The sequence below is a fragment of the Denticeps clupeoides genome, unplaced genomic scaffold, assembly GCF_900700375.1.
Source record: "Denticeps clupeoides unplaced genomic scaffold, fDenClu1.1, whole genome shotgun sequence".
Lineage (NCBI taxonomy): Eukaryota > Metazoa > Chordata > Actinopteri > Clupeiformes > Denticipitidae > Denticeps > Denticeps clupeoides.
Window position 1 is genome coordinate 47501 of NW_021630015.1, and position 16852 is coordinate 64352.

Below are 16852 nucleotides of genomic sequence, written 5' to 3' on the forward strand. Positions count from 1 at the left end.
TTCAATATTAAATCTGTCTACTAGGGAGGGGCGTGGCGCAGAAAAAAAAAGTAAAGAGGGTGTGGCCAACCAGAATGTTTCCACAGGGATTGGCTGTCGGAGTTCACAGGCCAAAGGTCACTCACTCGGCGGTCCATCTGCCAGGCGGCATCTGAAAACATCATCAGCCAATCACATTAAAGCACGGGAAGGCCAACTCTCCAATCAGAGAAGGAGTGAGGACCACAAATTCAGAGGGAGAAGGTCGTAACTGAGAAGGTAATCTGGGTTCATGTTGATCATTATCACGTGTGTCTCCACACTTACACTGCAGGGTTCCTGCAGACATCATCTCGTCGTCCATATCGTCCAGGTCGTCTGATAGGAGCAGGTGCTGCGGTGCGGGCGGGCGGATGCCCATGAAGGCGGGGTCGAGGTTCAGGGCGGAGCACAGCACAGGAATTCCGGGGTTGTTAACGATGCAGAACCCCGTTAGAACCTCGATCTGCTGCCAGCGGTGCAGCTTCTCCCTCAGAGCGGCGGTCACCTCACCCAGCGCCTGCCTGAGGACCACACAGAAGACCAGCATGTCGTGGCGGCGGTGGCGGCTCGTGAGAAGACACCGGACTGCTACTCACTTCGCAGAGAGGATCTTGTGGTCCACGTCATCCAGGGAGGAGCTGTGAGCCACGTGGAACGTTCCAAACAGCGTCCCCCTCTTCCTCTTAATCTTCTCAGCCTGCCGGGTCACAAACCGGGTCCGAATTTCAACAGGCAGGAATTGTGAGTTGTGCCTTTGTGGGAGGAGCTCCCGGCTCCGCCTACTACATGCTGATTGACCCACGTTCCTCCCCACCGGGAACCTCACACACCCGCCACACCCCTGAGATGTTTTGATGGCGAGGTGACCTCTCACCCCTTCTTTGGCGGTGAGCAGCTGCTGCTCGGCGCTCTGCTTCTTCACGTTGTAATACTGGACCTCCACCTCATGGGTGAGCTGCAGCCACGTCTCCAGAGCTTCAGGGGCGGACCAGCTGCCCCGAGACTCCAGCTCCTTCTCCGCCTTCTTCAGAGCCATGCGCACCTGAGGGACAAGGACGAGTTGGACACACGCTCACATGCTCACACACTCACGCTCACACACACACACCAACATGCTGACACACTCCCGCTCACATACTCACACCCTCACATACTCACACACTCACACACTCACGCTGACACACTCACGCACACATACTCACACACTCACACTAACACGCTCACACACTCATGCTCACACACACACACCAACATGCTGACACACTCCCGCTCACATACTCACACACTCACATACTCACACACTCACGCTCACACACACACACCAACATGCTGACACACTCCCGCTCACATACTCACACACTCACACTAACACGCTCACACACTCACGCTCACATACTCACACACTCACATACTCACACACTCACGCTGACACACTCACGCACACATACTCACACACTCACACTAACACGCTCACACACTCACGCTCACACACACACACCAACATGCTGACACACTCCCGCTCACATACTCACACACTCACATACTCACACACTCACGCTGACACACTCACGCTCACACACACACACACCAACATGCTGACACACTCCAGCTCACATACTCACACACTCACATACTCACACACTCACACACTCACACTAACACGCTCACACACACACACACACACACCAACACGCTGACACACTCCCGCTCACATACTCACACACTCACATACTCACACACTCACACTAACACGCTGACACACTCCCGCTCACATACTCACACACTCACATACTCACACACTCACACTAACACGCTCACACACTCACGCTGACACACTCACGCACACATACTCACACACTCACACTAACACGCTCACACACTCACGCTCACACACACACACCAACATGCTGACACACTCCCGCTCACATACTCACACACTCACATACTCACACACTCACGCTCACACACACACACCAACATGCTGACACACTCCCGCTCACATACTCACACACTCACATACTCACACACTCACGCTGACACACTCACGCACACATACTCACACACTCACACTAACACGCTCACGCTCACACACACACACACAAACACGCTGACACACTCACGCTCACATACTCACATACTCACACACTCACACTAACACGCTCACACACTCACACGCTCACATACTCACACACTCACATACTCACACACTCACGCACACATACTCACACACTCACATACTCACACACTCACACTAACACGCTCACACACTCACGCTCACATACTCACACACTCACATACTCACACTCACGCTGACACACTCACGCACACATACTCACACACTCACACTAACACGCTCAACACTCACGCTCACACACACACACCAACATGCTGACACACTCCCGCTCACATACTCACACACTCACATACTCACACACTCACGCTGACACACTCACGCACACATACTCACACACTCACACTAACACGCTCACACACTCACGCTCACACACACACACACACACACACACCAACACGCTGACACACTCACGCTCACATACTCACACACTCACATACTCACACACTCACACTAACACGCTCACACACTCACATACTCACGCACACATACTCACACACTCACACTAACACGCTCACACACTCACGCTCACACACACACACCAACACGCTGACACACTCCCGCTCACATACTCACATACTCACACACTCACACTAACACGCTCACACACTCACGCCCACATACTCACACACTCACGCTGACACACTCACACACACACACTCACACTAACACGCTCACACACTCACGCTCACACACACACACACCAACACGCTGACACACTCCCGCTCACATACTCACATACTCACACACTCACGCTGACACACTCACACACACATACTCACACACTCACACTAACACGCTCACACACTCACGCTCACACACACACACACACACCAACACGCTGACACACTCCCGCTCACATACTCACACACTCACATACTCACACACTCACGCTGACACACTCACGCACACATACTCACACACTCACACTCACAGTAACACACTCATTTTCACAAACTCACACTAACACGCTCACACACTCACACTGACACACTCCCTCACACACTCATGCTCACCCACTCACACACTCACGCTCACACACTCACAATAACACGCTCACACACTCACGCTCACATACTCTCACACTCACAGTAACACACTCATGTTCACAAACTCACACTAACACGCTCACACACTCACACTGACACACTCCCTCACACACTCATGCTCACCCACTCACACTAACACGCTCACACACTCACGCTCACATATTCACACTAACACACTCACACACTAACACACTCACGCTCACACTCTCACACACTTCCTCTCACACTCTCACACAGTCACGCTCACACTCACCGACTCACACACTCACACACGCTCACCCACTCAGTCACACTCACACACGCTCACCCACTCAGACACACTCCCGCTCTGACCTGCTCCAGCTCCTTCTCGGCGTACTGCTGCCGGCTCCTCTCGTTCTCGGTTCCCTCCCTCAGCTCCCGCAGCCGCTGCGCCTCCTGCTTGGCGGCGTTGATCTCGTGCCGCAGTTTCTGCTCCAGGTGCAGCTTCTCTCCCTCCACCTGCTGGTGCACGGCCTGAGCGTCCTGCAGCCTGGACGGAGAAGCAGCCGTCCTGAACACGTCCACGAGCTGCGCTGCAATAATGGCCGTTATAATGGCCGACTGTGTTAATATTGTTCTCCTGCTTCTGGCAAAGACATTTAGGAGCAAAAGGAATGATGTTGTCCTAATAAGAGCTTCTCAGAGACTGGAGAGGACCAGCAGGTGGCAGAGCTGAGGTGGAACGTGGAACATGTCAGCAGATCAGAGAGGGTTGGGCAGGAAGTGAGACGGAGACCAGCATGAAAACATGCAGAGCAGCGCTACTGTCCTCAAGGTGGACGAACAAAGGACACCGAACGAGAGACCGGCCAACATTCTGTTCCAAACGCGCACACTCACACACACTCACACACACGAGGTGGGGGGCGGCTTCTGGAATTTCAACTCTTTTCTGCCCCTTGAACTCGACTTCCTGCATAGTTACTGTGCCGAGGTAAAGTGCACCACACATGGACAGCAGAGTCAACAGGCCCTACATGGACAGGAGACGGGACCCAGGAGTCCAGGGACAACACCTCTCCTGCAGCCGAACGGGATCTTTCAGCCAAAAAATCCAGCTGCAGGCGGCAGAGATGCCGCTTTCACCCGGACTTTTCCCATTTAAGGTCTGCGAGCGAGGACTTACGTAACGTGACCCTGCTGGAGAACATCTGAGGCCAGATGTGATGCTCCTCCCACTCTGCTGCACTGCATCATGGGAATGATCAGATTTTGGAGCTTTAATCTCTTTAGACACACTGGTGGGAGGTCAGGCATCTCTACACTTCGGAGAATCTGTGTGTGTGTGTGTTAAGGGATGGAGGCTGAAATCCTGAAGCATTCAGCAGAGCTGCAGGGTCGTGGTCTGATATATTCCTGAGAACCTGAGACCCCAGACAAGGTCCCTCTGCAGAGATCATTAAACCTAACGGCTTCATGGGAAAATAAATAATCTGTCCACACTCACTTCTGCTGCAGGTCCAAGAGACTCTGTTCAGCCTTCTGCAGACCCTCCAGGTCCTTCATCATCTTCCCCATGTGCTCCCTCGAGCTCCTGCTCTGGATGTATGCAAACCAGCAGCCAGCCACACCAATCACGATGGAGAACACCAGTGCCAGGTCCTTCAGGTGGTTGTGCTTTTTCACTACGAGACACACGAAAGATGGACTTCACATTCCTACACGTTGTTCTCCATGTTCAGATATTAGGGGGTGTGGGAAACAGAGTGAGAAAGGGGGTCTGGTGGGTGCTGGGACAGCCAGTGGAAAGATGGAGCTCAGATGGATGGATTAACGTGTTCTATTTCCACCCGACCACTCCGGATCCGCAGGTCAGGTCATCTGATAGCGACGTGGTATTAAACCCAGAGAACGTTCCTCCACTGAACAGTCACCAGAACATGGTTCTGTGCTCCGGAACCTTCCTCGGTGCAGGTGTGGGCGGGGCTCGCATACTGGACTGTAAATAGCCCAGATGGCCGTTTACTTTGACTCTGATCTGGCTTTCTCTCTTTCTCCTGAGCTCAGAGGAAGTCTGGAGATTTTCAAACGCAGAACAGAACATTGCGGGCCCTGAGCCAGAGTCAGTTCAGACCAGTTAAGCCCCGCCCATCACGCGACGACCGCGTTGCTCATATGAAACAGTTTACATAAAATGTACATGACCATTGTCATCAGAATCAGTGAAAGTGACGTGATTGTGAGACACTGCAGCACAGCACACGGTGACGCGGTGACACGTGTCCTCTGTATTTAACCATCAGTGAACAGCGGGAACCTGGGGAGCAGCATGGGGGGGGGGCGGTACCTTGATCAAGGGGACCACAGTGGCACCTCGGCCAGATTTGAACCCATAGCCTCCCCACAAAGGGTCAGGTGGAAGAAGATCCACGTTCTCTACGTCCCAAAAAAATGTCTTCACCTCATCTTAATACTGCAACCTCTGTCCCCACAGTCCCCCCAAAATTTCTACAGTCCCCACAATCCCCACACAGCACAGTCTGTCCGTTCTGTATAGAAGGTACAGAGAAGCTGGGACAGGGACAACACACACACTCACGCAGTGGAGGTCCGAACAGCACGGTGTCCAGGGCTTTCAGCTGCAGCTTCTGCGCATGGCCGCGCTCCAGGATCTGCAGCACGGTGGACGTGAGCGTGGAGTTCTTTATGGCGAGTCTGAGGAGGAGGACACTGGGGTCAGATCTCCGGTCAAATAATCACACATCACATGGCCTTAAAATGACATTCCTACTTGATACAGACCAGTTGTCCCATGGCAGAGGAACTGAGAGCAGCGTGAACATGTGCGTGGAGGGGTAGGAAATGTGAGAGATGGAAGGAAGGTCACCTGGGCAGGGCCCTGCCACTGATGTGGTTCTGCTGGAAGGCCACGGCGTACTGTGGCAGCTCCACGTAGGAGACCAGCCAGTCCACCACCTCTTCCACCGTCCAGTTGAACACTGTGGGCAGAGCAGCAGCGGCCTCAATAAAACGGACACATGTCCCACCAGACAACCAGGACCTTACCCTCTGAGGCCTTCCACACATTCCACATGTCCTCCACGGTGATCAGCAGGTCAGCCCGGTGGAAGCTGGTGTGTTTGGCTCGGGGGTCATGATACTGCAGGTCCTCGCGGAGGAACTGGGGACACATTTCACACAGCCTGCTGTAGACCCCCTCTCATCTTGGACAATCCAGACATCAGGGGCACGTTTCCCAGAATGCCATGCAAGCCTCACCCCGTCTGTCTCTGTCACATCTACGCTGCCATCTGCATCGTCATCCATGCGCTCGTGGATGCTGCATATCGCAGTGAAGCTCAGCATGGAGTCTTCATCCTGACACGAGAGCTCGTCGATTGAGCAGAACTCTGCAGGATGGAGAGAAGCGTCCCGGTCACTCCTGTTCTAATGCTGAGCCAGGTCACCAGAAGCAGCCGCGTCCCCATCTGAGACTATTTATAGGCAGGATTGTGCACAGCTGCTGTGGGGTTATGGTGGAGGGGACAGTCTGTCTGTGTGTGATTATATTTACTGTACGTACCGACGCAGCTGCTCCTAATTTACACTTTTGTCTAAGGGACACTGTGGTGGGACAGTGGTGGCCTAGCGGTTAAGGAAGCGGCCCCAGAAGAAGGTTGCTGGTTCGTGACCCGACCCGCCAAGGTGCCACTGGGGTCCCCTTGATGAAGGTCCCGTCCCCACACACTGCTCCCCGGGTGCCTGCCCACTGTCACCGAGGGTGACGGTTAAATACAGAGGACACGTTTCACTGTGTCACATTGTGCTGCGCTGCAGTGTTTCACCATGACAGTCACTTCACTTTCACATTTTCAAAGAGGAAGGCAGAGTGATGGACAGTCTGACGTCCACTTCTGGCCATTTCCTCCTCCTGCAGAATGGACAGGACTTGTGAAAGGACAGATTTAACTTTGTTTATATTCCTGTCTGGAGGGACAGAGTCCTGCTTGCCTACACGTTCCTCACCAGAACTTCATGGAACAGGTCACGTTTCTTCTATATAAATCCCAGCAGCAAGCGGACGCCTGCATCACACACAACCACAGTCCATTTATCCTGAACTTCTGAGGTGTTTCCTGTTCCTCAAAGACCACATCACACCTCCAACATGGCTTGAGGAAGCTGACTTGGACTGAACTAGCGTACTATTCTAGTCTCCAACAGCAGAAGATAAAGCTGCATGATCCATCTGAAGTCTTTTCTGGCCGGACGTCTGGACATTTCTCCACACCTCAACCTGTTCTCAGGAGATTCAGCCCATGCGCTCCCAGTTCCTCAGCCCTTCAGACCTGGACGCATGTCCAACGCTGACATCAACCAGATGCTGGTTGAACGACGGAATTTCACTTCACACAGAATAATGTTGTCCTGAAGTTATGAAAATTCACCATGTAGACATGGACATAAAAGATCAAAGCAAATGTCCCATCAAGCCCTCCACACTCTCAGGGTTAATTACCAGTTTAGAATGGATGGAGAAATCGAGACTCGAAGCTGGAGGACTCCTTTAATCATCTCCGTTATTGTGAAGGGCCATTAATGCTTCACACAGTGCTGGTAGAAGAACAGAACTGGCCTGTTTCTGCAGACCAGGACCATTTCAAAACCACTTTCCACAGATGCACACATCACTTTCTACCAGAAGTTCCATCAGAACATCTGAGACTACTACCACCTTTAAGAAGCAGTTGAAAACCCACTTGTTCGAAAAGTATTTACATTTACATTTCCAGCATTTATCAGACGCCCTTATGCAGAGCGACTTACAACCAGTAGTTACAGGGACAGTCCCCCCCTGGAGACACTCAGGGTTAAGTGTCTTGCTCAGGGATACGATGGTAGTAAGTGGGGTTTGAACCTGGGTCTTCTGGTTCATAGGCGAGTGTGTTACCCACTAGGCAACTACCTCCCTGCTATTTCAGAAGAGTCTAACACTTTCACACACACACACACACACACACACACACACACACACACACACACACACACACACACACACACACACACACACACACACACACCGCACAAAATATAATGTGTGTGTGTGTGTGTGTGTGTGTGCGTGTGTGTGTGTGTGTATTTTTTTTTCTTCGTCCAGCACTTAACAAGTCCCAGCATGTTCTATTCCTGACAAGTTGGGCATTATCAGGAGTCTTAGTTTTGTAATTCAAGATCTATAGATCTACCGAATGAGAATTGCTGGTGTCCTCCTGTAAGTCGCTTTGGATAAAAGTGTCTGCCAAGTAAAGTAAAGTAGAGTAAAGTAAAGTAAAGTAAAGTAACAACGGCAGAAGATAACCTGCTGCAGATGAACACTGGATTTGGTGGCTGAGTGACGTTTCATGGTGACATCTTCCTCCAGAGATGCCCATATGACTCTCAAATCTGCTCAAGTCCACCACAGTGAGCAGAGTTTGGCCAGACATTGTTCTGGAGACCAAGTCACCACGCGAATCTCTGGGTTGTGTTTGACAGGCACTGATACGAAGTCCTCTCAACACCATCAGACAGAAACAGGAGGATCAAACAAGGTTAAAGCAATGTAAACCATGTCTTAAAAAGGAGACCAAGGCGAAGAGCTGGAGGTGGAAATGTTGAGACGATTCGAGCCAGAGCACTGCACGCTACATTCGCTGACTTCTGATCTTCTGAAAGTCAGATGCATTCCTAAAATAGCACTACGCTGCAGCGGAGAGGAAGTGTGGGCACCTACTGCAACATCTCTGCTTCTGCACGCGACACACATTAAACACGAAGACCGAGCAGCAGGTCATACAATCTCAAGCCTCTCGGCAGGAGAACGCAGGTCAGAAGAAGGTCAGTGGAATCCTCCAACGGCCATCTTACCTGACAGCACAGAATCTGCAGTCAGCAGCTCTGCTCTGCATGAACATTTTCGTCCCAGCAGACTGAGGGTCATGACCCACAAACCCAGCAGCTTCATCAGGTCCATCTGGATCTGAGGAGGACCAGAAATTCTTCAGAACCTTCTTTTCTGCAGTGAAACTGCAATAAGAGGCTCAGAAGATGACTGATGATAAATTACCGTGGAGCTGCGTGGAGTCCTGGAGCGTCACCGCCGCTCAGAAACTGAAGAGAAACTGAAGAAGTTCTCGGCGTGAAAACTGCGTCACTCACCTCATCCAATATCCATCATGAAAAGACGGAGATGTTCTCGGAAAACAGGCCAGCTGCAGGACAGCCTGGAGCCTCGGATCTCCTGAGATGATTGGAGACGGTGGTGGGAGGGCGGCTGGACGGCCGCGCTGGAGGAGGTGGAGCACGGCGCCACCTGCAGGAGAGCCGCGGGCTCATCATCTTACGGGCTCCTCCGATCTTCTGATTCAGCCCTCACTTTTATTCCAGCCAGATGGAAACAGATCTGTCGTTTTACTGCAGTGTGACAAACATGATTATTCCATCTTCCCTGCACAGAACAATCAGTTTATAAAGCATGAGTTATCCACCAGATTACAAAATATGAAATATAAATTCCCCAGTTCTCCACCAGTTTATGGAATAGAAGTTCTCCGGTTCTCCACCAGAAGGTCAGGTTGTGAATGAAGGTCCAGTCGCTCCCTTCCTCTCCCATATTCATATTTTCATGAGCTCTGATGAAAACTTCCTGAAATGCAGCGCAGGACTCGACTTCCTCCAGCAGCTTCACTTCCTCCCGCCTGCAGCGGCGCGTCGGACCGGATCGCGGCGGCGGAACCGTCATCGGGACGTGGTCAGTAAGCGGGACCGTTTTACTTCACTCCTCCCAACCGAACCGGTTTACATTTACAGCGTTTACCAGACGCCCTTATCCAGAGCGACCAGAGCGTTACAGGGACAGTCCCCCCCCGGAGACACTCAGGGTTAAGTGTCCTGCTCAGGGACACGATGGTAGTAAGTGGGGTTTGAACCTGGGACTTCTGGTCCACACGCGAGTGTGTTACCCACTAGGCTACTACCAGCCTCGACTTTCTCGACTTTCTGTTCGCGGTCAGTCGGTTCGGCGCGTTAATCCCCTTCTATCGCGGGGAGAGAAGAGAAGGAGAGAAGAAACGAAGAGAAGCAGAGCAGAAATGAAGAGAAGGAGAGAAGAAGGAGAGAAGAAACGAAGAGAAGGAGAGAAGAAACGAAGAGAAGCAGAGAAGAAATGAAGAGAAGGAGAGAAGAAGGAGAGAAGAAACGAAGAGAAGGAGAGAAGAAACGAAGAGAAGCAGAGAAGAAATGAAGAGAAGCAGAGAAGAAACGAAGAGAAGCAGAGAAGAAATGAAGAGAAGCAGAGAAGAAATGAAGAGAAGCAGAGAAGAAACGAAGAGAAGGAGAGAAGAAGGAGAGAAGAAACGAAGAGAAGGAGAGAAGAAACGAAGAGAAGGAGAGAAGAAATGAAGAGAAGGAGAGAAGAAATGAACAGAAGCAGAGAAGTAGAGAAGATTGGAAGAGAAGAAGACCGAGCAGGCAGCTGCTTCCTCCTTCCAGACCACTGGAGGACATGGTTCAGTGTGGTGGAGAGATCATTTAAAGAACATCAAGATCAGATGTTATCTGTGTGGTGGGGACACACGTTACACACACGTTACACACACATTACACACACACACTACAGACATCTCAGGGTGGTAGTGGCCCAGTGGGTAACACACTGGCCTATGAACCAGAAGACCCAGGTTCAAACCCCACTTACTACGTTTCACCGTGTCACCGTGTGCTGTGCTGCAGTGTTGCACGACGACAATCACGTCACTTCACTACGTTACGTAATCCACGTTCTGCTCTCCTGCGGTTGGTCCAGATCATGAATACGTGATTTTGTCACATCACAACCCTCAGTGAGTTTTGAAATCTTCTAAGTTCTGCTTTGTGCTCTCTGGAGCACCAAGCTCAGCAGAAGTGTCCTTGTGTTCCAGGAGAAGGACGCTGCTCCTCTGCTCTGAGGCTCACGTCCTCTCGTGTCCCCTGGAGATTGGGCAGAGACTCTGGTCTTGTTTTCTTTCTTCTGCTGGAGTTAGCGGGAGAGAAATAGTGTTTGAGAAGAGACACACACACACTGGCTCTTGCAAACTTCCTCAAGCCTCCGAGCTGCACCTCATATTGTGAAATGCTGAATTATTAATGAAGTTCCCAGATGTGACGTGAACCTTGGTGCAGAGAAGAAGCTGAGAACTTCCCACTGTGGTGAAGCTGCTTCATTTCAGAAACAGCACAGATGTTTCCAGGAGTTCAGCTGTGCTGGAAGGATGGATGAAATGAGGAGAAAACGTGATGGTGTTTCAGAGGTCACAGGTTGACTAACTTTATCTTCACACTATTTAACTTCAGCTCAGATGTTTCCTCAGACTGAAAATGACTGGATCTGTAGGTGAAGTCTGCTGTAATCACAGGAACATCATGTCTGGAGTCATGTTCTTCACACACTAGATCTCAGCTGGGTGTCTGTGTGATGCATTTCCTCTCACTGTGCTGTAAATAAGAGTAGGTGTTGGAGAACATTACATATGAAGCTGTTTGAGGGCCTTCTCATGGTCCACAGCCTGGAGACCACATTGGCATCTTCTCTCTGTTTATTCGTGTGCATTCCAAAACACTTGGACTTGGCTGATGTTCCTGTTGTGTTCTTGTCTCTGCAGGCTTCTGAAGGAACCTCAGGTCTTCAGTCAGCATGCAGAGCATCAAGTGTGTGGTGGTGGGTGACGGTGCAGTGGGGAAGACCTGCCTGCTCATCTCCTACACCACCGGAGCATTCCCTAAAGAGTACGTCCCCACGGTGTTCGACAACTACAGCTCGCAGGTGACGGTGGACGGCCGGGCGGTCAGCCTCAACCTGTGGGACACGGCGGGACAGGAGGAGTACGACCGCCTGCGCACGCTGTCCTACCCACAGACCAACGTCTTCGTCATCTGCTTCTCCATCTCCAGCCCCCCGTCCTACGAGAACATCAAACACAAGTGGCACCCGGAGGTGACCCACCACTGTCCTAAAGTGCCCATCCTGCTGGTGGGCACCAAGAGCGACCTGCGCGGGGACCCGGACGTAGTGAGGAAGCTGAAGGACCAGAACCAGGTTCCAATAAGCCAGCAGCAGGGCCAGGCTCTGGCCAGACAGATCCAGGCGGCGCGCTACCTGGAGTGCTCCGCCCTCAACCAGCACGGCATCAAGGAGGTGTTCGCCGAGGCGGTGCGGGCCTTCCTCGACCCCGAGCCCGAGCGGGGCAGGAAGCCCTGCGTTCTCCTGTAAACGGACTCCTCCACTAACGGGTTCTAACCACCGGAGGTCCGCAGGAAGGACGAGAACGAGACCTTAAACAGGAAGTCCTGTGGCCGGGGGGCCACGCCGTTCCTCGGGGTTCCTCGGGGTTCCTCGGCCTGTCTCATGGTAGTGATCACTGAGATCTTCTTCTGCTTCACTCACAAGAAACACAACCGGCTACGAATGATTCTGTATTCTTACGTATTCCAGATTAATGTGGTGGCGCTGAAATCTGTCCGAATGTCACATGAACACCCGCGTCACTGCTGCAATGTGTCTTTATTTACGCCATTTAACGAATTAAAGCGGCGATGGTGAACGCTGAATGACGAGTTGCTGTTTTAGCGGCTCAGAACCGGGATAATTAGCATTTCCCCGCCCACCCAGGGGCCTGAATGACGAGTTGCTGTTTTAGCGGCTCAGAACTGTGATAATTAGCATTTCTCCGCCCACCCAGGGGCCTGAATGACAAGTTGCTGTTTTAGCGGCTCAGAACCGGGATAATTAGCATTTCTCCGCCCACCCAGGGGCCTGAATGACGAGTTGCTGTTTTAGCGGCTCAGAACTGTGATAATTAGCATTTCTCCGCCCACCCAGGGGCCTGAATGACAAGTTGCTGTTTTAGCGGCTCAGAACCGGGATAATTAGCATTTCTCCGCCCACCCAGGGGCCTGAATGACGAGTTGCTGTTTTAGCGGCTCAGAACCGGGATAATTAGCATTTCTCCGCCCGCCCAGGGGCCTGAATGACGAGTTGCTGTTTTAGCGGCTCAGAACCGGGATAATTAGCATTTCTCCGCCCGCCCAGGGGCCTGAATGACGAGTTGCTGTTTTAGCGGCTCAGAACCGGGATAATTAGCATTTCCCCGCCCACCCAGGACCCTGAATGACGAGTTGCTGTTTTAGCGGCTCAGAACCGGGATAATTAGCATTTCTCCGCCCACCCAGGGGCCTGAATGTCGAGTTGCTGTTTTAGCGGCTCAGAACCGGGATAATTAGCATTTCCCCGCCCACCCAGGGGCCTGAATGACGAGTTGCTGTTTTAGCGGCTCAGAACCGGGATAATTAGCATTTCCCCGCCCGCCCAGGGGCCTGAATGACGAGTTGCTGTTTTAGCGGCTCAGAACCGGGATAATTAGCATTTCCCCGCCCGCCCAGGGGCCTGAATGACGAGTTGCTGTTTTAGTGGCTCAGAACCGGGATAATTAGCATTTCCCCGCCCGCCCAGGGGCCTGAATGACGAGTTGCTGTTTTAGTGGCTCAGAACCGGGATAATTAGCATTTCCCCGCCCGCCCAGGGGCCTGAATGACGAGTTGCTGTTTTAGCGGCTCAGAACTGTGATAATTAGCATTTCTCTGCCCACCCAGGGGCCTGAATGACAAGTTGCTGTTTTAACGGCTCAGAACCTGGATAATTAGCATTTCCCCGCCCACCCAGGGGCCTGAATGACGAGTTGCTGTTTTAGCGGCTCAGAACCGGGATAATTAGCATTTCTCCGCCCACCCAGGGGCCTGAATGACGAGTTGCTGTTTTAACATCTCAGAACCGGGATAATTAGCATTTCTCCGCCCACCCAGGACCCTGAATGACGAGTTGCTGTTTTAACGGCTCAGAACCGGGATAATTAGCATTTCCCCGCCCACCCCGGGGGCTTCATTTGACAGTAAAATCCTCCCATCACGTGATGACAGGGCTCCTTTTGTTCACCACTTCCGCTCATTTCTTTACCTGTTTGCTGACCATGAGAACAGAACACAGACTTGCTGCTTTATGAGTTTTATTTCTACCAACTTCACATAAAAAACACATTTTTATAATGAATCAAATACCTGAGACAGTCATGATACAACTTTTAAAAAAGTGAAGTCATGCTGATGGCGTGTCGAACAGCGCGGCACCGAGAAGCACAAACCTACTAAAGACTGAGGTCCATTTAAAAACGACACCCTGCACGGCGCCGTCAGAAGCGCTTGCCCTCGGGGGGCGTGGCCACCGTCACTTCCTTGTTGCCGAAGTCCCAGAAGGCGGTCATATGGAAAGCCATGTTGGACAAGACCACCAGGTACTCGCACAGAGCGAAGAAGGTGTAGACTGTGAAGAAACAATACTTCATTATTAAATGAAATAATGAAGACTTAAAAAAGTTTAAAAGACTTAAAAGAGTCGATTATCTTTCCTTCTACGACGGTGTCTGACAAGCGCAAAATAATTGAACATTTCATAAAACAAACTAACATTTCAGGAAACAAACAAACAAACAAATTTTTGATAAAACAAACAAACATTTTATAAAACAAACAATTTTTTTATAAAACAAACGAACATTTAAGGAAACAAACAAATATTTTATAAAACAAACGAACATTTCAGGAAAAACTATTTAAGTCGCTCGATGTTTGTAAAATGGATTCACATTTTTGTACATTTGTCCACCGCACTACAGCCGTCCATATTTGACTGAAGGTGACATCTATGGTGGGGCGGGGTCATGGACATTTTTTAACACTTATGTAATTCGCTCTGCCAAATGCTGTAAATGTGAATGTGCAGACGAATTGACACGGGGACAGAAAGACGGCGGTCCACCAGCAGCGCCACTCACCGCCCGCTTCACAGTACTTGTTGTGCCGCCTGAAGAAGTAGAGAGCAAGAGCACAGCAGGTGGCGCTGCAGACCAAGCAGCGCACTTTGTTCCGGAATGAGGTCACTTCCTGCGGGCAGAGGACAGGACATGACTCTCCGGAGATGAGGACGTTCGCTAGTCATGGACTCCGACGTGAACAGCAGTACCTCTGTGCTGAGGGAGAACCTCCTGATCACCTGCCACAGCCTGCAGGTCAGCAGCATGTGGACGATGGAGCCGCCCAGGAACACGATGAAGCCGCTCTTGTGCAGCGCTGAGGACGGAAGGGAGGAGCTGTTTATTCGGACGTCCCGCGTCCACGGCGACGAGCGTCCGGCTGCTTACCGTAGTCCTCGGTGGAGGAGACGTACGTGAGCAGCAGCAGGCCCACGTTCTCCGCCAGCGAGCTCAGCAGCACCAGGACGCTCAGCAGCTGGTCCAGCAGCCGCCCGGCCAGGCGGCCGCGGTAGAAGCTGAAGTAGGCCGCCGCCACCAGGAAGCGCGGCGCCGAGTGCAGGCCGATGCAGAGCCGCCAGATGTAGCGCTCGGGGGTCAGGCTGATGGCTGCGCTGATGGAGGGGAGATAGTTGGACACCTGTGGGAGGGACAGGTGAAGACCACAGAGACATTAGGGTGAAGTCGGTTTGATATTCAACATTCGTCTGACGTTCCTACAGATTCCAGTCGTGTATACAATGATAACGCCTTAAATCTGCAGTAACCCCCCCAAATAACAAGGGATCGTCTCGAAATTACGGTACTCGGTGAAAAAGTACTACTAGTGCTACGATCTTCAGTCGTGTGTACAAAAATTACAATAAAGCTTCTCCCATATACACACATTCATATTCCTCACATACTACCAGACTTTTGTCTTACGTATTCTTACACATTTATGTCCAACATGTCCAATAAATGAATATGTTAAATTCTGTGGTTTCAAAACTTTCATACACAGACATCAATATTCCTCACATACCACGATGCTTTTTTGGACTTTATTGGAAAAAATAAATACTGTACAATTATTCCAAAAACATATTCTTTGGTCATGTGACCTGGTGGTCTCAAAGCATCTCTCATATACAGAGATGTTCATTCCTCAAATGCCAGAAAATTGGTAGTGGACAGGTTGTTTTATACTGATTCAAATTGTATAATGAAAATGATCATTTCAGAATTTAATTTCAGTCATGTGACTCACCAGCATTATCTATCAATGCACCGTTCCATGTTGCACAGCAGTATTTGCACTATTTTATTATTCATTTCACTAGTTTAGTGCTGTCTGTCTCGTTGTTGTCTACATGGTTTTTTAATAAATGTTATTCTTGCTCTGTCTGTGTCACACGGTCGCTTTATAACAGTATGTACCGTTGTTTAAACGCTGTACAACACGTATGTAGCTGAGACGAGCCTTCAGCCTTCAGAAGCTGTAACGGTATAATATCATGATCATTCCTCAGATCGTACAATAACTAATATTTTTTCACATTATTAGTTTCATGAACATGTTTGCTCTGATGTAATTCAAATATATAAATATATATAACTATGTTCTAGACATTAATTAAGTTCCGCTGTTAATGAGCAAAATGGTACTTATTTATGGTTTTAACTCTCTTGCAGTGAGAAGCAGGTAGTATTGTGTTGAGTGTGGTAAGTAAAACGGTTTAAAACTGAGTAGGAATGATCACTGAAAGGCATGAAGTTGAACATTCTCCAACATTCCTGTGTCAAAACTCAGAATCGGCATGAAAACGGAAACG

The 16852-nt window shown here is 50.6% G+C and overlaps 3 protein-coding genes across 7 annotated transcripts in view; 1 reads left to right on the forward strand and 2 right to left on the reverse strand.

Annotated features, from left to right (window-relative positions):
* Positions 1-10323, reverse strand: part of stim1b (stromal interaction molecule 1b) — an 11746-nt gene extending 1423 nt beyond the window's left edge. The window contains exons 1-13 of one of the 5 annotated variants that reach the window (XM_028967694.1): positions 9731-10323; positions 9269-9615; positions 9070-9181; positions 6442-6572; positions 6229-6343; positions 6050-6161; positions 5762-5877; positions 4670-4847; positions 3535-3712; positions 896-1063; positions 618-718; positions 307-542; positions 71-151 (exon numbers count right to left, since the gene is read on the reverse strand). In XM_028967694.1, coding sequence (XP_028823527.1) covers positions 71-151; positions 307-542; positions 618-718; positions 896-1063; positions 3535-3712; positions 4670-4847; positions 5762-5877; positions 6050-6161; positions 6229-6343; positions 6442-6572; positions 9070-9175 — 1522 coding nt within the window. In that variant the 5' untranslated portion in view covers positions 9176-9181; positions 9269-9615; positions 9731-10323. Of the gene's footprint in view, positions 1-70; positions 152-306; positions 543-617; positions 719-895; positions 1064-3534; positions 3713-4669; positions 4848-5761; positions 5878-6049; positions 6162-6228; positions 6344-6441; positions 6573-9069; positions 9182-9268 lie in introns of all 5 variants that reach the window. The other 4 variants (XM_028967695.1, XM_028967696.1, XM_028967693.1 and 1 more) reach the window with 4 other exon arrangements.
* On the forward strand, positions 9909-16015 carry rhogb (ras homolog family member Gb). Its single transcript, XM_028967699.1, has 2 exons — positions 9909-9956; positions 11841-16015. Exon 2 carries the CDS (start codon positions 11873-11875, stop codon positions 12446-12448), a length of 576 nt encoding a protein of 191 aa, XP_028823532.1. The 5' UTR covers positions 9909-9956; positions 11841-11872; the 3' UTR covers positions 12449-16015.
* Positions 14194-16852, reverse strand: part of pgap2 (post-GPI attachment to proteins 2) — a 4182-nt gene continuing 1523 nt past the window's right edge. The window contains exons 2-5 of the mRNA XM_028967698.1: positions 15429-15678; positions 15251-15357; positions 15063-15171; positions 14194-14551 (exon numbers count right to left, since the gene is read on the reverse strand). Of these exons, the coding sequence (XP_028823531.1) occupies positions 14421-14551; positions 15063-15171; positions 15251-15357; positions 15429-15678 (597 nt within the window). The 3' untranslated portion in view covers positions 14194-14420. The remainder of the gene's footprint in view (positions 14552-15062; positions 15172-15250; positions 15358-15428; positions 15679-16852) is intronic.